Source organism: Condylura cristata, unplaced genomic scaffold, assembly GCF_000260355.1.
Source record: "Condylura cristata isolate star-nosed mole 26May11 unplaced genomic scaffold, ConCri1.0 scaffold00012, whole genome shotgun sequence".
NCBI lineage: Eukaryota > Metazoa > Chordata > Mammalia > Eulipotyphla > Talpidae > Condylura > Condylura cristata.
In genome coordinates, this window is record NW_004567113.1 from 37,650,991 (window position 1) to 37,676,689 (window position 25,699).

At 31.9% G+C, this 25,699-nt stretch overlaps 1 protein-coding gene across 5 annotated transcripts in view; it reads left to right on the top strand.

The window, feature by feature from the left end:
* PDS5A (PDS5 cohesin associated factor A) overlaps positions 1-25,699 on the top strand; it is a 92,098-nt gene that overhangs the window by 25,706 nt on the left and 40,693 nt on the right. For 2 of the 5 annotated variants that reach the window (XM_012724210.1, XM_004681337.2), the window contains exons 3-16: positions 194-397; positions 1,442-1,528; positions 2,037-2,134; positions 3,978-4,104; positions 6,410-6,490; positions 7,932-8,072; positions 12,091-12,206; positions 15,076-15,170; positions 16,301-16,446; positions 18,240-18,391; positions 19,493-19,606; positions 21,893-21,974; positions 23,467-23,515; positions 23,726-23,865. In XM_012724210.1, coding sequence (XP_012579664.1) covers positions 194-397; positions 1,442-1,528; positions 2,037-2,134; positions 3,978-4,104; positions 6,410-6,490; positions 7,932-8,072; positions 12,091-12,206; positions 15,076-15,170; positions 16,301-16,446; positions 18,240-18,391; positions 19,493-19,606; positions 21,893-21,974; positions 23,467-23,515; positions 23,726-23,865 — 1,632 coding nt within the window. Of the gene's footprint in view, positions 1-193; positions 398-1,441; positions 1,529-2,036; positions 2,135-3,977; positions 4,105-6,409; positions 6,491-7,931; positions 8,073-12,090; positions 12,207-15,075; positions 15,171-16,300; positions 16,447-18,239; positions 18,392-19,492; positions 19,607-21,892; positions 21,975-23,466; positions 23,516-23,725; positions 23,866-25,699 lie in introns of those variants that run through there. The other 3 variants (XM_012724212.1, XM_012724211.1, XM_012724213.1) reach the window with 3 other exon arrangements.

Below are 25,699 nucleotides of genomic sequence, written 5' to 3' on the forward strand. Positions count from 1 at the left end.
AGTCTACACATGGGTGAAATCATCCAGTATTTTACTCCTTCTACTTTATTTCACTTAGCATAATTCCCTCCAGTTCCTTCCATGTTGTCTCAAGTGATAAGATTTCATGAAGATGATTTTTTCCTTCAAATACAGTCTCCACTGATTCTAGTATTAGGAGTTGAATAAAATTTTCTTTTATACATTTTTACAGATGGTAGTAAAAACTTTTATGGATATGGATCAGGATTCAGAAGATGAAAAACAGCAGTATCTTCCACTAGCCTTGCATCTTGCATCTGAATTTTTCCTCAGGAATCCCAATAAAGATGTGCGTCTCCTTGTAGCATGTTGTTTGGCGGACATCTTTCGAATCTATGCCCCAGAAGCTCCATATACTTCCCATGATAAGCTTAAGGTAAGTACAATATTTATAAAACTTGTTTACTTTTATAATTTAACCTATCTTTAGGGAAGATTTCATCTTTGGGAACATAGGTTTCATATTATTCATCTTAATAAGATCATAAGTTAAAACTAATTTTTTATTCAATTAATACTCATTTAGTACCCACAAAAACAGTTGGCATTTTTATGAGGTATTGAGAATGCAAATCAAAACCATTCCCTGTCTGCTCGTATCTAATCTTCAGGACAGTCTGTTACAGCCCAGGTAATGGATTTAAAGAGATAAACAATGAATCATTGATCTTTAAGCAATAGTTTACTAGGACCTACACATTCTAATAAATATTTACTCCTGCAAAATATGGTACTTGCAGAACTATATGCTCATTTTGGTGGTTTTGCCTTTGTTTGAAATGTTGGTGAAACTTCTCTTTAGCGTTTATCTGTGACCTAACTTCATATATTGAATTTTATTCTCACAAATTTTAATCCTTTTAACTTGCTTTTTATTAGTCTGAAATCACTTAGTCCCACCTTAATACTATTTTAGATTGAAAATTCTTTAAAAAAGCATGCTGAGAAATGAAGTGTTATCATTGTAAAAGGTTAGTGGTTTTACTCCATAAAACTTCAGTTATACAGCACACTCCCAAGTAGGCACTTAAAATTAGTTTACACGTAGTAACAGACAGACTCATTCAGGTCCTTAATGTGAATATAATTGTTTGCTGCTATATACAATGAATAAAGTGGAATAGAAATGCTAGCGTAGATGAAAAGGTACAAGATATAGAGCCTATGGTTCTCACAGTATAAAAAAGAATAAATACTTATGACAGCATTCATTTTTATTTTTCTTCTAAATGTAATTTTATATGATTTTCTCTTTTCCAGCTGTTTTGAATAATGAACTAGCCAGTCCCAAGTCATTTGTCTAAAGGAGAAATTTTCTTTTATTGTAGTTGGTAATGGATTCATAACTATAAAGACTTTAGTGTTGTTAAAGAATAAATATTTGTGTCTAAATTAATATATTTTATCATCTTTTTAACAGGACATATTTTTGTTTATTACCAGACAATTAAAAGGTTTGGAGGATACAAAGAGTCCGCAGTTTAATAGATACTTTTATTTATTAGAGGTAAAAAGAAATTTAATAAATATCACAATGTTTCATGTAGTAGAAAATTCTTTATAGTAATTTTATAATGTAAAATGTCTTTATTTTATATAAACCCACTTAACTCATGTCTTTTGCATTTAATGAAGAAAATATAATCTGCTTATTGCTCCTCATGCCTGATAAGATGAAGTATATTTCACTGGAAAAAGTGTTACATTATTTGAAACTTAATTTTTATCACCATTTTTTTTCTAATCCTGAAAGGGATTAAGTTTAATTAATTTTCACTGCTCTATGCTTTGTATCTATATGTTTATCAGCCTTTAATAATTTAGTATTTTTCAATGAGAGAAGACTTATAAATTTTAAAAATCAAAGTACATGACAGAATTGTCATTTTATATGCCAAGCTTTTATAGGCCTTAATATACATTGAAAATTCTAAAAATTAAATTTTATAAATGAATTTGCTTTTATGTAACTCATCCAAGTGTGTTATGTAATTATTTTTATTTGTCTATATTAGAATTTAGCTTGGGTTAAATCATATAACATCTGCTTTGAATTGGAAGATTGCAATGAAATTTTTATTCAGCTTTTTAGAACTCTCTTCTCAGTGATCAAGTAAGTTATGTCTGAAGTATTTGTTTCTCTTTGCTGTATATAATTTACGGTATATATTGAAGTTTCATATATTATATGCTGAGAACTTTTGGGACTCATAAGGAAGTGTTTTAGAAGACAACCTGAAGAGGAAAATAAAAATTATATTGTCTGAAGCCTGCCTTTGCCATATTCTATAATTTAAAGTATGATATCAGTTATATTTGTCAGTTTTCAAAGTAAATGGTATGACACCTCATATAATGAGTTTCTGAACTCTGATGTAAAAATTACAAGTTTCATAATATCACTAGTGAGTGTTGGGAAACATAGTAATATACTGTTTTTGATATCTTCTCATTTTAGAACTAAAAGCTGTTATACATTGGTCTTTCCTTAGTAAAAAGGAAGCCAGTGCATGAAGGAGTGTGGTGGCTTATTTAAGGATAAATGGCTGATTAAGAGTTTAAACTCTGATTCCAGAGTAGTATTGTGTTTTATTTTATTGTAGACTAACCACTGTTATCAAATGTGTTCTATAGCATTACATTATATATACAATATCTTACCTAAAACTTTAACTTACTCATATCCACATCAAGTATGATAAGTAAAATTTAATTAGTACAGATAATGTATCTTACTCATCTGACATATCCTAAACCAACAGTATTTCAGAATGTGCCTCCTCTATACTTTAAGTACTCAGTAGCCAAATGGCTATTGGCTAATGGTTTTTGCATTTTGGACTGCACATTTCTAGAATGTTCTATACATTTTTTGGTCAGAAAAAATTGTGCCTTTTGTTAATTCTATTGTTATTTTGAAGTGCATTTGTCTTACAGCTTTATTTGGGTATCTATATAAAAATTATAGAGAGTTATATACATAGCAATGTGATAAATTTCCACCAGGTTTTTAAGAGTTCCATCTTTGCCTTTTTCTGCTCTGTGGTAAAGAAGTCTGTTACACATTATTTCAAGTCCATTATTTTTTAAGCATAGGTGAGGATAAATATTCTTATGATTATTCAGTCTTGATTTAAATTTCCCTGTATCTGTAGTGCTGTGAACTAATTTAGATCTATTCCCTTGATTTGTCCTTGCATATATATTTATATACTGATAAATGTGCAAATGGACAGCTCAAGCCCTCAGTTAAGTAGCAATCAGGAGGAAGGCCTAGATGCTAAAAGTTTTGTAGCCATTTTTTAGGTACAGTATCAGCAGTAGACATTTATTGAGGGGGCCTACAGGTAAAGGATCACTGAAACTGATTCTTAGTTATCCTCTGTTGATTCTTTCTTTGTTTGAAATTTGGGTTAGAGATAGCAGTATGACATTTTCATGATCGTCCGGTAATATATATAACAGAAATTGCCTTTGTTGGCTTAGGCTTTTCTGTGTATGTATAGTATTATTTCAGGGAATGTATTAAGATTTGAAGGGATCAGAAGGATAGTTATCTGCCTTCAATATATTGTACCAATTTTTTTTCCTATTACCTTATATAAAATTTTGCTAATTTTACAAATCTGGAAACATAAGCAAAGATGAATTTTGTTATTGTTTGGTTGAATTAAACACACTCTTTGATGCTAATTACCTAGGTCCTTAATTCATTCTAAAGATCTTTGTGCTTGTAAAATATATTACCAGAAAAATGCTTTACAACTGTATTTGTATAAACTTGGCCATTATTGGCATGGTTCCCTCAAGTGAAAATCCTTTTACAGCTGAGATAATTGTCTTAAAGGCTAGGAGGTTTAATTTTTCTTGCTCTCTCTCTTTTTTTTTTTTTTTTTTTTTAAACCTAAACTCTTTGCCTTGCATGTTTAAAAATTTAATTTTTTTTTTTTTTTAAGCAATAGCCACAATAAGAAGGTACAAATGCACATGCTAGACTTGATGAGTTCTATCATCATGGAAGGTGATGGAGTTACTCAAGAATTATTGGACTCCATTCTTATTAACCTCATTCCTGCACATAAGGTTTGTATAGTATGAAGACATTAAAGGTTAATTAACATTAAAGCTTGAAGATTCATTCTGTAATGCATTTGAAATCTTTTTTTTTTTTTTACCATTTTGGTCGTAATGACAATATTGTCCCCAGCCCCAAATAAAATAAAAGAGTAACACATATCACACATATCAGTCTTGTAGTTATTCTTATCTTTAGAAGATATGTTGATTTGAATATTGTAGATAATTTTTATTCAGTTAAGTGCTGCCTGTCTTCTGGAAAACTGAAAATTTATCATTCAGAGCTAGTCTGGGAATTAAATGAGAGTTGTAGTACTGTCAGTTTTGGTGGGTTGTTTTTGGGGTTTGTTTGTTTTCCTTAAAATATTTTCTGTTTTGTGCCTGATTTCTTCTCAGAACCATATCCTACATTTTTCTTAAGAATAGAAAAAGATTTGGGTGGGAACTATATGGTTAATGTTAAGGGGGAGAGGGTGAGCGCTGTATATTTGCCCCCATTTCTTTTTTCTGTTTCTCTCTGCTAGGTCCTCCTAAGGAACAAGAGGACTTAATCCCCTACAAGTACCACCACTAGGCTTTTATCAGGCCTGTCTGTCACTGTTGATGCTTACCCTCTGCTATTTTCCTCTGTGTTTCAGTTACCTGTTACCAGATATTAGATGCACTTTGAGTCTGTTATACTTAAAATAAGATATAATTAGTTATAAAGTCTGCTTCTCCTGACTCAATATTTGCATTTTCATACAAATGAAATCTAACTGGTCAGTTTTTTTTTTTTGGACTCAAAAAGGGGAGTACATGTCAGGTAAAATAGGAGAGGAAAAACTTGGAGAGGAATAGGTAGTATATTTGGTGCTTATATTTTGGTTAGAGAGTATTTTTTTTTTTAGTAGGAAGTCTACCCTTTTAGGAAATGGAAAGATTGCCTTAATTTTGAACTGATCCTGACTTTTTGCCAGTGAAATAAAAGCCTGGCACAAGGAAGCTATGATCCATGGACCAAATCTCACCCACTGTCTATTTATTTAAATAAAATTTTATTTGAATACAATCATTCTCATTTGTTTTTATTTTGTCTAGGGCTGTTTTCATGTGCCTACAGCAGGGTGTGCAGTGGCTGCGCTGACTATTACTCACCCACACTGTAACGAACATTTAATTTATCATATGATTGGTTGCACAAGAAGTGTGCTAGCCACTATCCTAGAATATATTGTTTCCTAACATCTTTTTGGAAAAGGTATAGGTGATGATAGATCTTAGTTTGATCTAAAACTGCAAAGTATAGAGATGTTAGTTGGTACTCTTCAAAACCAGAATTCCATTTTCATTAAGTTTTAAAAGTTTAATATCTGACATACAGTTGTTCTCAGACCTTTTAATTTGTTGTAGTTAATTGGAAATCTTGAGGCAGTAACATGGTATTCAGCATTTCAAAAATATCACTGCGATATTCTTGGGAAACTATCATTCAGGCCTACTCTTTTTGAGCATGTGTTTATTAAACACTGAACTTCTAAACGTTGAATTATAGAAGATACTGGTTAAACCTTCGCTGATATTTTATACTTTACATTTTGTAGATATGAAGAAACTTTTTTTTGTAGGTTTTTTTTGTGTGTATTTTTTTTCTCAAATGTTTAAAACAGGAAATTATAGACAGTAACAACAAGTTTCCAGGTGTCCAAATTTAACAAATCTAACATTTTGTCTTTGGGTGTTTTTGTTCTTTCTCCTTTTTCTTTTTGAATGTAAAGTGAACAAAACATGACCTATTAAAAGTTCCTTTCAAGACCACTAATTCCTTCTCTCCTCCCTCTTTTATGGCCTTTAGGCTATCCTAAGTACATTCACTCTCATAGACATATCTCCACAAACAACCTATTATCTTGTTATTTGGTCTGTCTTAAGACCCCTACAACTTACATTTGTGACCCAATTTTTACATTTTTGATAATTACCCATATTGACCTGCCTACAATTTTTCATTGATTATGCTCTTTATAGAAGTCTAATGTTTTTTCCTTCTCTCCCCTCCTTTTTAAAAAAAATTGAAGCAATATTGCTTTACAATGCTGTATATGATTATACAGTATCACTCTTTCAGGTGTATGTCACACCACCACCATCACTAAGGCACTCCTAATCATAGTCAGTTATATTCCCTCCACATTTTGCTCTTCCCCCTCCCCTCAGCTCCCTTTTTCAACTCTACAGTAAGATGTCCAGGGTTTATTATAGTATCCTAATACTGCAGTCTCATAAATCCTTTAATTCATTTGTGACTTTGCATATTTTTATTGTTTTTCAGAATTTAAATAAGCAGTCCTTTGATCTTGCAAAAGTCCTGTTGAAAAGGACAGTCCAGACTATTGAAGCATGCATTGCGAATGTATGTATTTCTGCCTATATTTGTTTCATAGTTTTGCAGTTCCTGCTCCATTGTACTAATTTACTAGGATCTTTCACATACAGCTTTATTTAGCCTATACCGTTTTGCCTGTTTAGAGCAAATGTGTAAAAGAACTGGTAGAGCTAAATGTGACCAAATACAACTGTTTTATTCACATTATCTTTAAATGGCACAAGATTAAGTAGTATTGTTTTATCAAATTCTATCTACAACTCCCACCCCATCTTCTGCTTTCATTTTTATACTTACCTTTTTATCTTCTATATATACAAATCTCTCGCTTTCTCATCTTTATTTTTAGGTTCCTGTGTCTGTGTATTTTCCTTTTCTTATATCTAGGTCATTCTTCTAAAATCTGATTTTTCCCTCTTAAGTAATTGTTACATAGTAATGAAAATAATTTTTTACTTTATCTAATAGAAGTTTGTAATTTCACTAAAGAAACAGCATAGTAATTTGAAAAAAATATTCATAATTGCAATATATTTATATCTATTTCACATTTGCTCACTATTTTTTTACATATTTTATGTAATTAGAATTTTAAATTGGCATACATTAACACATGTAAATACTTTGACTTTTTTAACAAAAAAAATCTAAATGCCTTAAAATGTTTCTTTGAATTGACAAATACCCATAATTTACCTAATCATTTCCCTACTTCCTTGCATTTAGATTTTACAGTGTTTTCTTTCTGACTTTTAATGTGTATTGCTTTTCAAAACAAATGTATCATTTCGTGGCAGTACCATTAATATATGCTTATATCAGTCACATGTAGCTGCCTCCAGCAGCTACAGCCTTTTTAAATTTGCTTTTCTTAGTTGCATGTATTTTTTGTGGAGAGTGGTTGTTTTTATTTTATGCTCTCGATATTTATATTCTTTGTTTCTTCATAGCAGCTTCTTAAATTTTAAATGAATTAACTTTGTATCATCAATTTTTTCTTCACTTTGTTCTCACCCTTCTCTGCATTTTCCTTTCCCCTGTGTGTGTGCACACACAAATTCATCGCCTACATTTAAGTACTTTTTATTACTAAGCTCATAGAATAATTAGACTTAAATAAAAATTGAGTAAAATTGTCTGCTATAAGAATTATTTAATTCTCTATTGAATTACATAAACTAACTTGTTTAGTTTTATTAAAAGATAGGATTTCTCCTATGTCACTCTAATAGAAAAAAACTAACAAACCAAGTTTCTTTGCATTTCTCCCTATAACATTTAGAGAAATTTTTGCCTTTTGGTTTTATCAAATTTTATAATTGAAAAATATGTTGTTTCGTCCTGTTCAATGGTATTTATAATGCTTGTTGTAATGCCTGATTGTGTAGTCCTTTTTAGCATGTGTTGAAAACTTCTATAAGCTTTGAGATGAAATGGATTTTTATTTTTGTTTTAATATCTCCTGTAGTTTTTCAATCAAGTTCTGGTGCTGGGAAGATCGTCAGTAAGTGATTTGTCAGAACATGTATTTGATCTGATTCAGGAGCTTTTTGCCATAGATCCTCATTTATTATTATCTGTCATGCCGCAGCTTGAATTTAAACTGAAGGTAGGACTGGCTATAATTTTTTTTTAAGATTTATTTATTTATGCATACAGAACTGGGGTATAGGCCAGAGGTGCAGGGGCGGTAAGAGGATTCACCAGACAGAGTGGGGAGCAGTGGACAGGTCAAGAGAGACATGTTGCTCAGGAGAGGTCTGCCACACCATGTAGATCACCTCGGGGCAGAGATCGAACTCATGCAGAAGTGGCTCTAGCTTCTAAGTGCTGTACTTTAACTACACCAGGGAGGGCCAGGACTGGCTATAATTTTAAAACCTTTGAAAGTTTTTTTTTTTTAGATTTTTTATTTATTTATTTATGCATACAAGAACTGGGCAGAGTTGTAGGGAGAGCATTCACTAGAGACATAGTGGGAGCAGACCAGGCAGATTGACCAAAATACACTGCTGATGGGAGCATCGGACAGGTCAAGAGAAACATGTTGCTCCGTGTGGGTCACCTCCTGGCCTGGGATTGAACTCATGCTACAGATAGCTTCATAGTGCTGCACTTTATTCTGTTAGGTCACCAGGAAGGCCCCTAAACCTTTGAAACTTTAAAAAATACATTGTCACAGTTTTTCATTTAACTATGAAAGAATAAAATGTCAGTTCAATTTATCTTATGTTTGGGTATACAGTTTTGAATGATTTGAACAAACATTTCTCTTTTGGTTGATAAGAGAATTTACATTGCAAAATTGTAGCTTAGGTAGTTTTACTATAACTGATAAATAACAGGGGTATAAGTAATAGATCAGAAAAGTAGTATTTAGAAACTTATAATGCGTGTTACTAAGTAGTGTTAATATATAGGTGTGTTTTAGAACTTCAAAAGATGTTCAGACTGAGTGCTCAAAGAGTTGTGGTTACAATTACATGACCCTTTTCAGGTATACAAGAGGGAGAAAAAATTGTATGGTGTGACATGGAAGTATATTTTTTAATCACCAACTAAGCAAGGATTTCATAACTCTTCAAAAAAATACGAAAAACTTGACATTTAGTCCCCTATCCTGGAGGAACTATCTTGAAAGGTTTTATCAACCTATGATACAATTAGACTAATCATACATTTAAATATTTTAGATAAAAACTGTTGATTAAATACTCTGTTCAGTTTACACACTTAAAACAATTTTAGGATTAGAACTCCCAGTTTTTAGACTCTGAAATGTGTGCAAGTAATTACAAACTATGAATAAGCATTGGATATTATGCTATCATGGACATTTTACTGGGTTTCTAAGAAGCTCCTGTGGAAAATATTACAAAGAGAACAGATTTTATTTTTTACTATTGTGTATTTATTTTAAAAACATTGTAAAAAGGTGTTTCTGTACTAAATTATTTCGAGGTATAAGGCACTAAAATGTTTTCTTCTAATCTATTCAGTCTGAATGTGCAAAGCTAAACCTCTTTAATCCTTAAAAAATAGTGCTATGGTAGTGGAAGGACTTAGACACTAAACTTTTAGATTTCCATGTATAGACTGGATGTAACTGCAGGTAGTTGTTCATACCCTATTCTTCATGATCATTTATTTATGTTCACTTATCTAAAGCAGAGGTTGCTAATTACCTCCATCTAGCCATACAATAGTTTTTATTTGATGGATTTTGTTATACTAGAATTTTCTTGCTTTATGCTGACCATTAATGAATAAGTCAGAAAATCAGATTTTGGTTAAAAGTCCATATATGAAAATAAAATAGCTACAGCTGAGTAGTATCCCTTAATTCCTCATAAGTTTTCCTCTTTACCATGATCCCCAATTACTTTTATCTTATGCCTTTTCTTTTTCATGGATACAATTTGATTTCATGGATTTACTTTAAAGGTATGAATAAAAACTTTAACAAGATTTCTTAATTCCTTTTTTTAACAAATTAATCAACATTATTTTTGACTATGTTGCTCCACTAGTACAATATATATAACAGGCTCTTGTTTGTTTTTTTCTTTCTAAGGCTATTGATTTTTAAGTTTTTCTCTGTTCTTCCATAATTCATGCTTATGAAAAAAATTAAAATGAATAATACTGTGCCTAAATAACCAAGTAATGGAATATTTTGTTTATTGTCAGACAATTGCCATCACCTCTGTTCTTACTATTGACTGCAACCCTAACCTGTACCAATTTTTTTCTTTTCTCATGAGAAATTAAGGTTTACTAAGAGTAAGAATAGTTGATAATATAACTAGTGTACTCCTTTTTGAATCACCAATATGTACTGAGCAGCTGGCCTAGAATGTTTTTATGACTGTAGTGATTTTCTGTAGTTATATCTCTGAATCATAAAGCTACAGGTTTTTGTTGTTAAAGAGTCCTAGGTTATAGTCCCCCCAAAAGCAATAAAAATGTCTGAGAAAATGCTTCAATATAATTTGATTTTATAGTATACTGGTCTGTTATATGCATTTGTATGTAATATCTGTGACATAGGATCATGGAGTGCTATTCAAGTTTAAGGAATACTTTGGAGTCGTGCTTGGTAGTAACCGTGACTTATTATCAGGAAGTTAACCATATTTTCCATTTAAGAGTCTTTCCAGGTGAGGGGGACAGAGAGAGAAAGAAAGCACCATTTACATTTATTCTCCAAATACGAAAATATTAAGCAATCATAGTGTGGAGTTTCTAATTTTTAATCCACTTTCTTAATTATTAAAATATGCAAATATACATAAGTATATACATATATTTAATTTCCACTTTGAGATACATTGACAATATAGCTATATATCAGAGACACCAAAATGCTTTTGCACCACATTAAAGTTACTAACACTACACTCTTACTCCAGCCTCATTCACAGAATGTATATAAAATTTTTAAACGGCCGAGGTGCAAGTTTTCACTTGGCATTTTTATTTCAACAGTTAAATATATAGATGTGAAATATCACATTATTTGAAATAATCACTAAGCTACTAAAGTAATCACATGCACGCAAATAAAATTTCCACTATTTTAGTGTTTGACATTTAAGGAATAGATTGATTTTTTTTTTCTAAAAAATAATGTCAGTAAATCAGACTGAAAGGTGGCATTAATCTGCGTTGTTGGCACATTGCCTGAGAAAAGTTTTGTCAAAGAAAATAATTTTGCAATTATAAATGTTAAAGCTTGATAGTTTTCATTTTATATGTTTCATAAGCGTGCCTATTTTGCCACAAATCCCCTTTCATTTGAGTTAAGACATTCATGGGGAAAAGATTATACACCATTGTCTTTTTCTTTTCTGACTTACTGTTCTTTCCCATGAGTATTTGTTTATTGAATTTCTGGTATAACTTTAGACATATATTGTCTTTTAACACTTTACAAAGTTAGCAGTTACTTTAAATTATTAAATTATTTTCCTAGTGAATTTTTACAAAAGTTTCACATACCATATGGTTTCACATTAATTTTCAGTGTTAAAATGACGTCACTAGTAAAATTAAAAGCGTTTTCATAGCATATATTGATTCCATAAGAAAATTAATCCTTGACAGAAAGCAATTTTAAACTATGTTTTCCTTTTTTCTTATCTTCAGTTAACCTGAATTTTTAGAGCCTCTTAAGATTCTTGTTCTCTGTTAAGTGAAGTTTCTTAAATCATGATGTTTTTTAGTATCATATTCTTCAACCATGTCAGACTCTTCATACTGGTCTAATAAAGTTTATTTGGGCAGAAATTGTTTACACCTTTTTTCTTCACTGAATTTTTTTTCTAGACTCTTTAAAATCTTAGAATTGAATGATTATCTTCATCTTACAGCATCTGTGACTAATGTGTAGATTGCAAGCAAGCAATGGAGTAAGAATAAATTAGCAGTTGGGAGAGTGTGAAGTAGGAGTAAAGAACCAGAAAATCTAACATGGAATCAAAATAGTTTCTGCACAGTAAATGAGAGCATATGATATCTTAAAATTTTGATCATTATAAGTAGAAATTTGAAATTTAGCTTTTCAGTAATGATTTGTAATCTGGTAAATAAGCCTCAGGCTTCTTTTATTTTCCCTTTTCCCTCAGAGCAATGATGGAGAAGAGCGATTAGCTGTTGTTCGACTTTTAGCTAAATTGTTTGGTTCTAAAGATTCCGATTTAGCAACACAGAATCGTCCTCTTTGGCAATGTTTTCTTGGACGGTAAGAGAACATACAAGTCTATGAATTCTTATTTTTAGAGGCAAGGCAGTCTGGGCCATTTGATAAAAACAACATATATCAAAACTTTGTTACAAGTTTGTTTCTCTACATTCTGTATTGCTGTCTTTCTTAGAAAATAAATTGTAGGAAAGATTTTTATGAAGAAAACTTATCAATGTAAATTTTTGTATTGTTAGTGCTTAAAACAATGTATTAGAATTAATAAAAAAGCAACTTTTGAGATGTGACCATCTTATAATTTAAATAAATCATGTGACTGTAGGATCTAATAGTCCAATTCAAGACATATTTAGTCCCACAGTTTATTCATTTAACTCTGGGTATCCTTTAAGTTTATATGCATGCTATGTTATTTTAACTAACTTGGTATCGTGTGATTTTGAAATTTAAACGTTGCTCTTACATGGTTTTTAGTGTTTCTTCAAAAGAATACTGAGTTAAGTTCTATTTAACTTGATGGTAAAGTTGACAAATCTATAATCATTAGTTTATTCACTTCCCTCTTGCATTCTAATTACATGTTTCTTTTCTTCACATATTACTTATAAAGTCTATCTTTTAGATTGTATTACTCTTTATTGAGGGCATTCTTTAATGTTGTTGTACAGCACTATATATGACGTAAAGGTGTGGTTCATACCTCTTCTGATGCATGTTACCATATGCCACACCCAGTATCAAAACACACATAATTCTAAACCAGAGTCCATTGAGCCACATCCTCTGTTCCTCAGCCCCCACCTCCCTTTCTGTTATCCTCAGTTCTCTAATCAGGTTCCTAGTGTTTGTTTTGTTTTAGTTTTGTCTGTTCCTTTGCTTTGTTTCTTTATATCCCACTTATGAGTAATATCATCTGGTATTTGTTTTTCTTCTTTGACTTAGTGTAGACCCTTCCAGTATTCCATTCACGTTGTCACAAATGGCAGGATTTTATCTCTTTATTTGTAAATAATTGAATAGGATCCATTCTGTGTGTAGACTACATCTTTATCCAGTCACCCATCATTGAGCATTTAGGTTGTTATCTAACATGACTTATTGTAATGCAGCAGTGAATAAAGGAGTGCATAGATCCCTTCAAATTTGTGGTTTTGCATTCTTCAAATAGAGAACTAGGAGTGGAATTGCTGGATCATATGGTAGATCTATTTTTGATATTATGAGAAACCTCCATACTGTTTTCCATAGGGACTGGACCAGTCTACATTCCCACAAATAGTGTATGAGGATTCCTTTTTCTCAGCACCCTGGGCAACTTGTTTCTGGTCTTTTTGATATGGATCAATCTTACGGTGTGAGGTGGTATCTCATTGTGGTTTTGATTTACATTTTTTCATATGCCTGTTGGCCATCTGTATGTCTCCTCTGGAAAAGTATCTGTTCAGCTCTCCTGCCCATTTTCTGATTGGGTTGTTTTCTCTTTGTTAAGCTATGCATTTTGTAGGTCTTGGACATTAGCCCCTTGAAAGTTGATTTTTACTGTCAGTTTTCTATAGCACATCTGAGATGTTTATTTCATCTGATTGTAAAGGTAGGCTCAGAAATCTTTTTAAGGTAAATTCACTGTAATGCTCCTTATAAGGAACCTAGGTTAAATATAATATTAAAATATAACAAACAAACCTGAGACATCTGACTCTAATATGATAATATCTTAAGTTAGTTGCCCAAAACAGGCTATGTTGAAGGTCTCAATAGCAGTAATGCTGACTACTGAACATGTGAGAATTTAGAATAAAGGAAACAAAGCAACTCTAATTGTCAGTATTTTCTGAGCTCTATTCTGACCTTGTGTTTGAATCTGTATATTTAACAAAAATGTAAAAGCTCATTTTTTACCTGGATTACTTTTAAAAACCAAATTAACCTTAAGAGACTTGTTACATTCATAATTTTCCATTAACTAATACTTCTTATAAATATGTCTGATTCATAGAAATGAAATATATTCACTTACTTTGCATATTATTTTCTTAATGATTTAGCATTAACTATTTTGATATTTTGTCTTTTGCTTGATAATAATAACATTTCCTTTTTTAAATTATAAGCCCTTTAACACATAAATCATAAAAATATCTCTGAATAAGGAAGTAGGAGGCCATGGACATTAAGACATTTCCTTAATAACTTGAGTTTAATTAGCTATTTTATGACATCACGTCAAAAGTAAAAATATTTTCCACTTAATGTCATTTTTATTTAATACGGTTTTTAAATTGGCCAATAAATTTTTAATTTGAGAGTTGCTCAGCATATCTTACTGTGTACAATTTTGAATCTATATGAGGTATCTTATATTTATTGAATTCTTGCAATATATTATAGAAAGCTTTAAAAGAGCACTTAAATACAAGTTGACCCAGTCACATGAAACTGTTGTGGATAGTATGACATGTGCACTTTATACATTATTCCTCGAACTTCTGGATATATATATTAATCTGATGCATTCTTATGATTTGTGTCTACCTTATATCCCTCTAGTATAACTCATTGTTTCAGCAGTTTAATGCAATTTGAATGTTTCTGTTTTATAATTTATGAAGAGCATAATTTAAAGCTCTTAAATTTTTGGCTCTACAAATTAAGTAGTTTGGGTTGGGGTATATGTTGGTTTTTGCTGCTTGTAACATAGAAACAAATACTGTTTAAGAGAATATTTTTCTGAAATTATCTTTTGCCTTATAGCTTTCCTTTAGGATATATTAATCTTTAGGACATATTAGCTATCACAATAACATATTTTCTGATCAGTAATTTGTTTTGTTTGTATAATGTTAGATATGCCTTTTTTGAGAAAAACTGTTTGCCTTGTATGTAATATTTAGCCTTTTTTTCTATATAGATTTAATGACATTCATGTTCCTGTGAGATTAGAAAGTGTGAAATTTGCCAGTCATTGTTTAATGAATCATCCAGATCTAGCAAAAGATCTCACAGGTAAGCTACCTGTTTTGTTACTTATATTGGAGGAATCACATACATATTTCACAGGTGGCCTTTTACCTTTATATGAAGTTTCTGACTAGGGTTTAACTGGCTATATTTAAGTCCATACCATCATACTAGTTAACGATTTTAAGTTTATATAATAAAAATTACATTTGAGGGGCTGTCCCTGGTGGCGCAGCTGGTTAAAGCACCGCATTATGAAGCTCTCTGAAGCCACTACAGCACAAGTTCAATCCCATGCCAGAGAGCTGACCCACATGGCGTGGCAGACCTGCCCACAGCTCCCCTCAGCAGTGTACTTCCTCGATCTGCCTGTTCTGCTCCCCCCTCAGTCTCTGGTGAATCTTCTCACCCACCACACCTGGCCTGTACCCCAGTCCTGTAAACATAAATAAATAAATATTTTTTTTAAATTACATTTGAAATCTTATAATCTTACAGGATTATTAATGTAATCCTGTAGCATTTCTTGGAAATCATTTTGCGAGATCATGGGCCTTTGTAACATTGGATTTGGGCACATTATGCTTATACTTATGTGATAATTAAACATTGTAACATATAATAGGAAAGTGATTGTTTTCTGGACTAATCAAGAATTTCTCATTCTTCATTTGCATGTAGAGCTTTTGAACTTTCTCATTGGGTAGTAACAAAAAAAATGGCTTCTATCAAAATTCTGATTACCAAAAATAGAAACTATTTTGCTTATGGTGTAATTATTATGGATTTTTTATAAAGAGGCTGTAAAATGTTATTCTATTATTTTATAGTGTATAATTTGCAGACATATCAACCTATTTTTTATAAGCTTTTTACTATTTTACTTTTAAAGCTGTTAATTTGTATTGTAACTGAAGTTCTAAACTATGTAATAGATACTGTGTTCATTTGACTTTTGTAGAATAGTTGATGTAAACTACATTAAGATGTGACTCCGCAGTGATGTGTTGATGTAGTTTTTGTTTCTGCCTCAAAAATAAAATGACTTTAACTCAGTCAACATTTTATAAGCATGGTTTCATTGGACAGAAGCTTAAAGCATTGTTAGTTTTTTTGTCATTGTGAGCATGGTAAATCAGTTACATACCTAACACAAGTTTTTTTCGTTATTGTAGAGTACTTGAAGGTCAGATCACATGATCCAGAAGAAGCTATTCGCCATGATGTCATTGTTACTATAATAACAGCTGCCAAAAGAGACCTAACCTTAGTAAATGATCAGCTACTTGGTTTTGTAAGGGAAAGAACACTGGATAAACGGGTAAAATCTGTAGAATTTTATTCTTTTTAACTTAGCATGTTTAAATTACTTGCTATATACAGTAGAAATTCCTGTTTAAAGTTTTTCTATGTGAAACTCAAATTAATACAATATCAAATAAAGAGCTACCGATTTATATGTTTCTTGTGTATTTTTAAATTATCTTTATTTTAATGAATGCTTTGGTCTATATAGATTTTTATTTCTCCGGCATGGGTTATCTTCAAGCTTACCTTTAAAAAAAGAAAAGCTAAGTTAAACAAACTTTTATTCTACTTTTTCACTTACATAATGAGTTTAAACAGAATAGTAATTGATGGCCTGCATTTAAGATCATTAGCATTCTAAAAATTACTTATCTTATATAACTTACTGAATCTGTCATTTGTTGAACTAAAAGAATACCTTACTTCATGTGAAGTAATGCCCAGACTATGGACAGAGATGATAGTTGTGTTACTCTTGTTGTGATTTCTCCATAAATAAAAGTAGTACTAAGGACAATGACAGTTCCTAAAAAGTGTCAACTGTATTTAAAAAATAGACATACAAGTCTGATGAACCTTATTACAAAGGTTGTCTTGTAATGTGCTATGAAAACTTGCTGTCTGTCTTCCCCAAACCAGTGCAGTTTAGCAGTATTTCTTATATATGAAATATAACAAAGAACCCCTGGTGGCTCAGGGTTTAAAGTCTCAGCACTGTCAAACTTTCACCAGCCATTGCAGAATGAATTTGATCATGAGCTCAATCCCTGGCCTGGGAGCTAACCCACAAAGCATAGTAGACCTCTCCTAACTCACCAGCTGCTCCCCTCACCAGTATATTTCCACAGATCTGCCTTTTCTGCTCTACACTTGGTCTCTGGTGAATCTTCTCAATCCCCTCGGGCCTATACTCCAGTTCCTGTATGCATAAATAAATAAAAATCTTTTTAAAAAAAATAATGAGGTATTATTTTAAAGTTCTTTTTCAGTAGTCATAGAGACAGAAATGTAAAATGGACACTTGAACTTGTTCAACTGTGTTGGTAATTCTAACGTTGAAGGGTTTTCACCCCCCAGCTTTAATTTAAAAGTAATGACTTCACTTTAATGAAATGACTTTAAATTTAAAGAGTTAAGAAATAACTCTTCTTAACGGTCAATGGGGAAATCTCTCTCTCATACATCTGATTTTAAGGTTTTGACATTTGTGTTGTATCTTCCCTTTTAGAATCATTTCACTCCTACTTTCCTTAATGGCTCTTTACAGTTTTATAAAGAGTTTAATTAATGAATCTTAACAACAACAGCATGGTATGGTCCTAATAACATCTACTAGACCTTGTTGGAACTGGTTTTTTGTTTTTTTTTTTTTAAGATTTATTTTTGCATACAGAACTGGGGTACAGGCCAGAGGTTAGAAGCAGTGAGAGGAATCACCAGAGACAGAGTAGGGAGCAGGTGATTAGGCTTTTGTTTGCAGAGTGAATTACATTCTTTCTCTGTTACCTTCTAATCACTTCTAAAACTTGGCTGAAATTATTTTAGATAAAACTGAATTAAATGGATGATATACTCTTGCTTGAATTTAAGGGAAATTTTAAAAAGTGGTAATCATTTAGCCATATTTGCATTGGGTAATTTCAGAAGTGTCTGATTTCTATGCAAGAACATAACTCAAATTTGTTGGTGAAGCAGTTTACCTTTTATGATAATAAATATGCCATAAACAGTGAAGATCTAGAATTTTGCAGATTAATATACTAAAGTTTGAGATCTAACTCATCTAACAAATCTTAAAACTTCTAGTGGCGAGTAAGGAAAGAAGCAATGATGGGTCTGGCTCAGCTGTATAAGAAGTACTGTCTTCATGGTGAAGCAGGAAAGGAAGCTGCAGAAAAAGTCAGCTGGATAAAGGACAAACTTTTGCATATTTATTATCAGAATAGCATCGATGACAAGTGAGTCTGATGTGTTGGTATAAGTATATAATTTACTTCTGGTTTTTTAAAGTAATTTATTCTAAATCTATAGATCACTTTCTGTATATTTATACATATTGTATTTAAATAGAATTAGCCAAGACTGTCAGATAATATGAGAGTTGAGAAATAAGCACAGGTTTTGTCATCACAGCAGGAACACATGTTCTTCCCCTTATTAGATGTTTGCTTTTGCTTAATTGGCTTCTGTAGTCCTTAGCTTTACATACTAGTCTTCCTCATAGTATTATCATTGGATTAAATAAAATGTAAAACTTTGTAGCCTAATTTCTGGCAGCATAGCACTATTCAATAGCTGGTAGTTATTATTTTTACATTTTTTGTAAAAAATTGTATATAGGTATTACACTATGTAGGTATTATTTTGTTTTTAATTTTCTGAATGTTATAATTCTATATAAAATTGTAATGATTTGTCAAGTACAGTGTTTCATTAAATTAGACATACTACTTTGTCATACTGAATGTTTATTTCATTGATAAGTGATGAGCAGTTATATTTTCCTATTTTAGTAATAGTGAATTATACATACAGGTTTAGCAAGAAAGGTGTTAAAATACCTGTCAGGAATTTAGATTGTGGAATGAAAATGAAAGATCAGATAGGCACAGGTAAGTTAACTTTTCAGGAAGCAATGTGAGGAGAGAACCTCAAATTTTACTAAAATAAAATATGAGAAGCTGAATTCAGGAAATTAATAATTTTTTGACAATTAAATATTCTTGAGGTCATATCTTTAAATAAAGAGTAATGTGTTATAGCTTAGAACTGGTAGGTCGAAGGACCTAGCATCCTATGTTTAGGAATATTATAAAATCTTTTTAAAATAATTCATACTGATAAAAAGTAAGATCACAAAAACCAACTATAATTCTAAATTTAAAAATAACTTTTCAAGAAAGGGAACTGATTATATACTCATCTTTCCTATTGTATTTACATGCACAAGTGTCGCCTTTGGGGTTATATCTGCGTAAGTTGACTAAAAATGTTAAATGACTATTGCTTCTAAAAAGTAGAATACTTGTATTATTTGAGGGTTTTTTGTTTGTTCATAGACTATTGGTAGAGAAAATCTTTGCTCAGTACCTTGTCCCCCACAACCTGGAAACAGAAGAGAGAATGAAATGCTTATATTACTTATATGCTAGTTTGGATCCAAATGCTGTCAAGTAAGTTACTTCATAAAATTTATTTTACCTAGTTAATTTTGTTGATGGGAGCAGTGTTTTTTTCTAATTAAATCAAGAACCTCATATTCACTACTTACAGAGAAAATAGGTTTGCAAATTACAATGTTTGAGCTAAACTTACTACTTTGTTATAATTGAATAGGTACTTCATTGATCACTGATGACCACTTGCATTTTCATATTTCAGTGATACCAAATAATAAATTTAAGAAAGTCAAAAGCAAGAGTATTCAATATGCATAGACATCATTTGGCAAAATTGAGTTAGCTTTCTAGTTTCACAAATTGAAAGACATCCTGTGTCAAAATTGTTTTGCCCACTTGATGACAGGACTCATACTTACAGTTGGAGCTTTCCCACACCAAGTCTAACAACTAAGTGCTGGTTCTTTGTCTGGAGAGCATATCCCAGTCACCTCTATCTAGCATGACCTCAAAATTGTCCAAACTAGGGTATTTTTGAGACTGAAAGTAAAAACTATTAATGGTCTTGTTTGGACAGTTGGGATAAATTTTAGTTGTCCCAAACCAACTACGATGTATTGTATGGTCACTGCACTTCAATAAACATTTTAAAAAGCGAGAAAATAACAAAAAATAGTGAACAACCATCTGCCAGAGACATTTTGTGGGGTTGGAGTGGGGAATGGGATCAAAAACGGGGGGGGGGAATGCACGGGATTATGGTGATAGCACACGGGTGACTTGGTGATGGGAAACCCGCAGGGATTACAATCGAGATGGAAAAAAAAAAATGTGCAAAATGATGTAAAAATAAACTTTTGGGAAAAAAAAAAGTAAGTCCTATCTTTGAAAATTGATTCTTTTGAATCCAAACTCTTACTATTTATAACATGTACTCACAAAATTTCTCATTGTGTAAAGTTATAGATGCACATATGTAGTCTTTAATTTTCATACAACTTTCACTTACAGTAAAACTGCAATAGTAAAAGCATTGTGATATCCCCTTTCCTTAAAGTCATCAATTTTGACCAGTCTTTTTCATATGCTTTTTCTTCATCTCCGTACATATTTCCTTCTGAACCATTTGAGAGTTGTAGACATTGGATACCCTTCTTTCTGTCTGTTTCAGTGTATATTCCCTAAGAGGTTGTGCATTGTCTTATATAATTTGAGTACACATAAAAAAGTCAGATTTGACATTGATTGATAAATTATTGGCTTATCCAGTGTGTATTCAGAGTTTCTCAATTACCCAAAATAACATTCTTCATGAGCATTTTTTCCCCTTTCTAGGATTATACAGTTTGTATTTAGTTGTCTTGTCTTTTATCTCTTTTGAAACCATTCTTTAATCTTTACTTTTGGTGACTTTGAAGGCTTTTTTCTCTTTTTTTTGGAGAATATTGTATACACTAGTTACTTTATGGAATGTTCTCTCAACTTGAACTCATTCAGTGTTTCATTAGTATTAGATTGAGGTAGTGTATTTTAAGCAGAAATCACACAAAATTATCCTGATCTTGCACGTCTTCAGTGCAACATATCAGAAGGCATTAGCCATGATTTCTTTTAAAAAGATTTGCACATGGGTATTAATGCCTACTCAAGGTTGTAAATCCCTTGATCTATAGTTTTGATGTATCTTCATTTCAAAATAGTTGGCAGAGATTTAGAAAATAGACTAATTTCTCAAAGGAGCACCAGGTACCTGGAATTAATGATTGGGATTTATGAGAATATCTACTTTTATGGGGACAGAAGGGTCTAGAATAAGCACATTCAACTAAATTTGACATCCTGAATTTATGTTGCTTCTAAGAAAATCATTATTTGAAATAATCTGAAATCTTTCATGCATACCCCTTGAAAGAAACTGTATAATTTCATTCTTTTCTGTGGTATGTTTCAGTGTGCTGATGTTCCTCCAATCATACTATGTGCTCCAGGCCTGTTGTCTTTTTTTTTTTTTTTTTTTAGTTAGTTATATATGCCATTCACTTTGATGACATTTCTTCTTTCTTTGTACCAGAACATTCTAACTACCTCTACTTATATTGTCTTTCAATTTCTTCACTTACTGGTAAGATCCTGTTAACTCCCGAAATATTCTCTTATAATAAGCCTTATGGTACTTTCAAATTAAACTACCTTAATCCAAACAGTAATTTTTCTGGTGCTTAAAATTTTAGTTAACTGTAAGAAATATGATGTATTTTCACCATTCAAAAAAAATGTAGTGAGATTGAATACTGTCAGTATTGTTATATATTTTTTTCAAGTTTATAACTTTATTTACAGAGCACTCAATGAAATGTGGAAATGTCAAAACATGCTTAGAAGTCATGTACGAGAACTACTGGATTTACATAAGCAGCCTACGGTACATTTATGATTTGCTTAAATTCATAGTTTACTAGACATTGTTCGGGGGGGGTTTTGTTTGTTTGTTTTGTTTTTGTGATTTAAAGAAGGAAACAAAAGTATCCCATTTCATTTTTCCCAGTGAATTAATCATACCTGTATTTATCCAAACTAAAAGTGAAGATAGCAAACTATTTTCCAGCAAGGGCTAAGAAATGGTATTTTCTAGTTATCAAGTATTTTAATACTTAAGAGTTTATATGCAATTTTCTGATTTTAAAATGAAATTACACTTAGATAAATTTATAATAGAAGTCATAATTTTTTGGACTCCCTGGTTTTTGTTTTTTTTTTTAAAGATTTATTTATTTATGCATACAGAATTGGATACAAACCAGTGGTGCAGGGGCGGTGAGGGGATTCACCAGAGAGAGAGACTGGGGAGCAGAACAGGTAGACTGACAGGTACACTGCTGAGGGGAACAGTGGGTGGGTCAAGAGAGGTCTGCAGTGCCCTTTGGTCTGCTCCCTGGCTGGGAATGGAACTCATGCTGCAGTGGCTTTGGATAGCTTCATAATGCTGCACTTTAACCCATTGTACCACCAGGGGGGGCCCCCTGCACTCCCTGATTTTGTTACTTAGCATCAACATCAAATATAAAATCAAACTTTTTATAACAAAAATTAAAACTCCACCTGACATTTTCTGGACTACAGTAGACAGAAACTTAAATGATCTCTTAATAAATGTATTTGCTGAAATAGATCTTAACCTGGAAACCTGAGACAATGGCCCCTGAAGGACCCACAGACACCAGAGCAAGGGCCAGCAACATTTTTTGGAAATGACCAGATAGGAAAATTTTAGGATTTTACAGCTTTATAGTCTCTGGTAAACTGCTCAATTCTGACTTTATCCTGCAAAAGTAGTCAAAGACAATGTATAAGTAGGCGTGGATATTTACCAACAAAAATAGGTGGCCCCTGGAAAAATAGTTTATCAAACTACTCAACGTTCATACTAGTTAAAGCTAATAATATGCATATTAAATCAAAGCAAAGAAATACTCAATGATAGAAGAGAATGAAGTTCTAGTTCTGAGGTTATATAAATAGTGGACCTCTATTACTTTATGCAGGAAGAAAGTTTTTCTTCATTTTTAATTTTCTTAGGTGTGTAATAGTAATTTTGAGGTAATAAATGTCTCCGTTATCTAGTGTTCAATCTTCTGGCTAGATATCTTTCCCAGGGAAGTATGTACTTTTAATTTCTAAATGCCTTCCTGCTAATACTGCCTTTCCTTCTACTTGTCATAATAGTTGTTGCTATTCCACAATTCTTTATTTAATCAACTTAGTGTAAATATATGGTAAGCTATTTTCTAATGGGTAGATTGTGATCTTTTTTAAATACACTTTAAGAAATATATATTGAATACTAAGTATAGATTTTCTTATAGAAATTGGTTAGCAGATATGATTGGTTATGTTATTTTTGTTCTAAATTTCAGTCAGAGGCTAACTGTTCCGCCATGTTTGGAAAACTGATGACCATAGCAAGTGAGTATGTTCACTTACTCTGTAGATAAACATCAACACAGGTAAGTAATTTGTCCCGTAGAACTATCAATTTAATACAAAGTAAGAAAATTGTCCTTACTAACTTTATTTCAAAGAACTAGATTGTCTTTACCTAATTCAGCACTAGTTTAAGCTTAGTAGATTTTATTTTAATATCTTTTGTAATGTTGACTCTGTTTACTATAACAGAGAATTTGCCTGATCCTGGAAAAGCACAAGATTTTGTGAAGAAATTTAACCAGGTTCTTGGTGATGATGAGAAATTGAGGTCTCAGTTGGAGTTATTAATCAGTCCAACGTGTTCGTGCAAACAGGCAGATGTTTGTGTGGTTAGTAGATCATCTTTTTACATTTATTCTCCTAATTTTTCTAGTGGGAAGTTGTTTCATTAACACCTCATTTATATGGATTATTTTATTTGTAAGAGTTTAACAATCTTATAACCGCTAAATTACCTAGGAGTTATCTGTGTTCTGAGTTCTTTTTACTTAACAATTTTCAGCCAAATTCCAAAATAACAACTTAAACCAGTGAGATTGTTCCTATAACTGAGTGAAATAAAATGCTTTGTATTTAATAATGTTCAATAAGAATTTTCTACATGTTTATCCTTCTCCCATGGGTTTGCATGAAAATGACCCTTATCAGTAAGTTGGCAATAGTTGCATTGCCACAAGTGCTTTTATAGATATGGTAATTCCTGTGTGTGCTTTTGTTTTTAACCATTTGATTATTTCTTTACTGTTAATGTAATAAAAAACCAGTATCATTGAAAATATCAAAAAGGAAATTTCAGCTGCTCATTCAGCATTTTATGAAACAGTTCTATGTTTGAATTTCAGCTTTACCATTTATTACAGTTGTGACCTTTAGGAAGTTCTTATCTGTAAATATTAACATAGAGCATCATAGGTTGTTAAACAATTTTTCTATATCCTTATGATGAGGCTTACTGAAATGAGTAAGAGAAAAAATTATGTCAAATATTTATCTCTAACTTTGTTTTAGCTAAAGTGGAATGATTACTTAAATATACATAAGAGATAAGAATGTATAATTGTATATGTGGCTTACAAGCATGGAGTGATACTTTTTTATTCAGTCTAGGCATACAGAATTATCAAGTGAAAGTAAAAGAGCCAATAAGAAGAGATGAGGACTGAGAGCAGAAAGCAATGGGGTCTTCTTTTGGGCTAGGAATATGGATGCGTTATATGTGTCCATACTATCTCAGTTGTACTTCTGAGCTGGGCACTTTGCTGAGAACACGCATTTCAGGAATGGTCCAGCTTTTGACATATCTTTATAGAATATTCTACCATACAGCCACAGACAAAACCAGGCTCCCAAAACCCTGGTAATGAACTATTTATCTTTCTGCCAAGAAGATTGGGCACCACACCAGCATCTGTGTATGGTGTGTGCCAAGGCCAACTTCTAGTAAATCATGTTGTGAGACCTAACGTTCTTACAAGACTATCTAAACCAACAAAACAAACGTGTAAACAGGGCCTATGGTGGCTAAAGGTGTACTAGATGTGTCTGTAATGGTTGCTAGCACGTTTTTCTTATTGAGGAACAGAAAATCTTTTGAAATTATTTAAGGCACAAGTAGAGTCACATAACTATGTAAAATAGAAAGCTTTTTTTTTAAGTCAGGAGAAAAACAAATGCCATATGAGTTTACTCATGTGGGATATAGCAAAACAAAGGAACAGACAAAGTAAAACAAGCCCTAGAAATGTGACTACAAAACTAAGGCTACTGAAAGGGGAGCAGAGTATAGAAAGGATCCAGTGGATTCTGGTGGAGGACTATGGGTGCTGTCGTGGTGGCTGTAGTAACATAGATTGAAGGAGGTATAAGCCTATACCCCTGAATTAGTGTTCTATACCAGTGTTAACTACAGTATTAAACACTTATAATGAGTATTTTTTAAGTAAGCTTTTTGAGTTAAAAAAAAAAAAAAAGGTTCATCTACTTCTTCGCCCTTTCAAGTTCTAGTCCCAAAGCATTAGGTCCTGCAGGCCTCTGCTAATATAATTGGATCATAGGATGAAATACCTTAGGGATATTTACTTGGTTTAACCACTTCATGTTATAGATAAACATTGAGTTTGGGGAAGTAAAGATTCTCAGTGTTTAGTAGATGTTTGTAGTGGC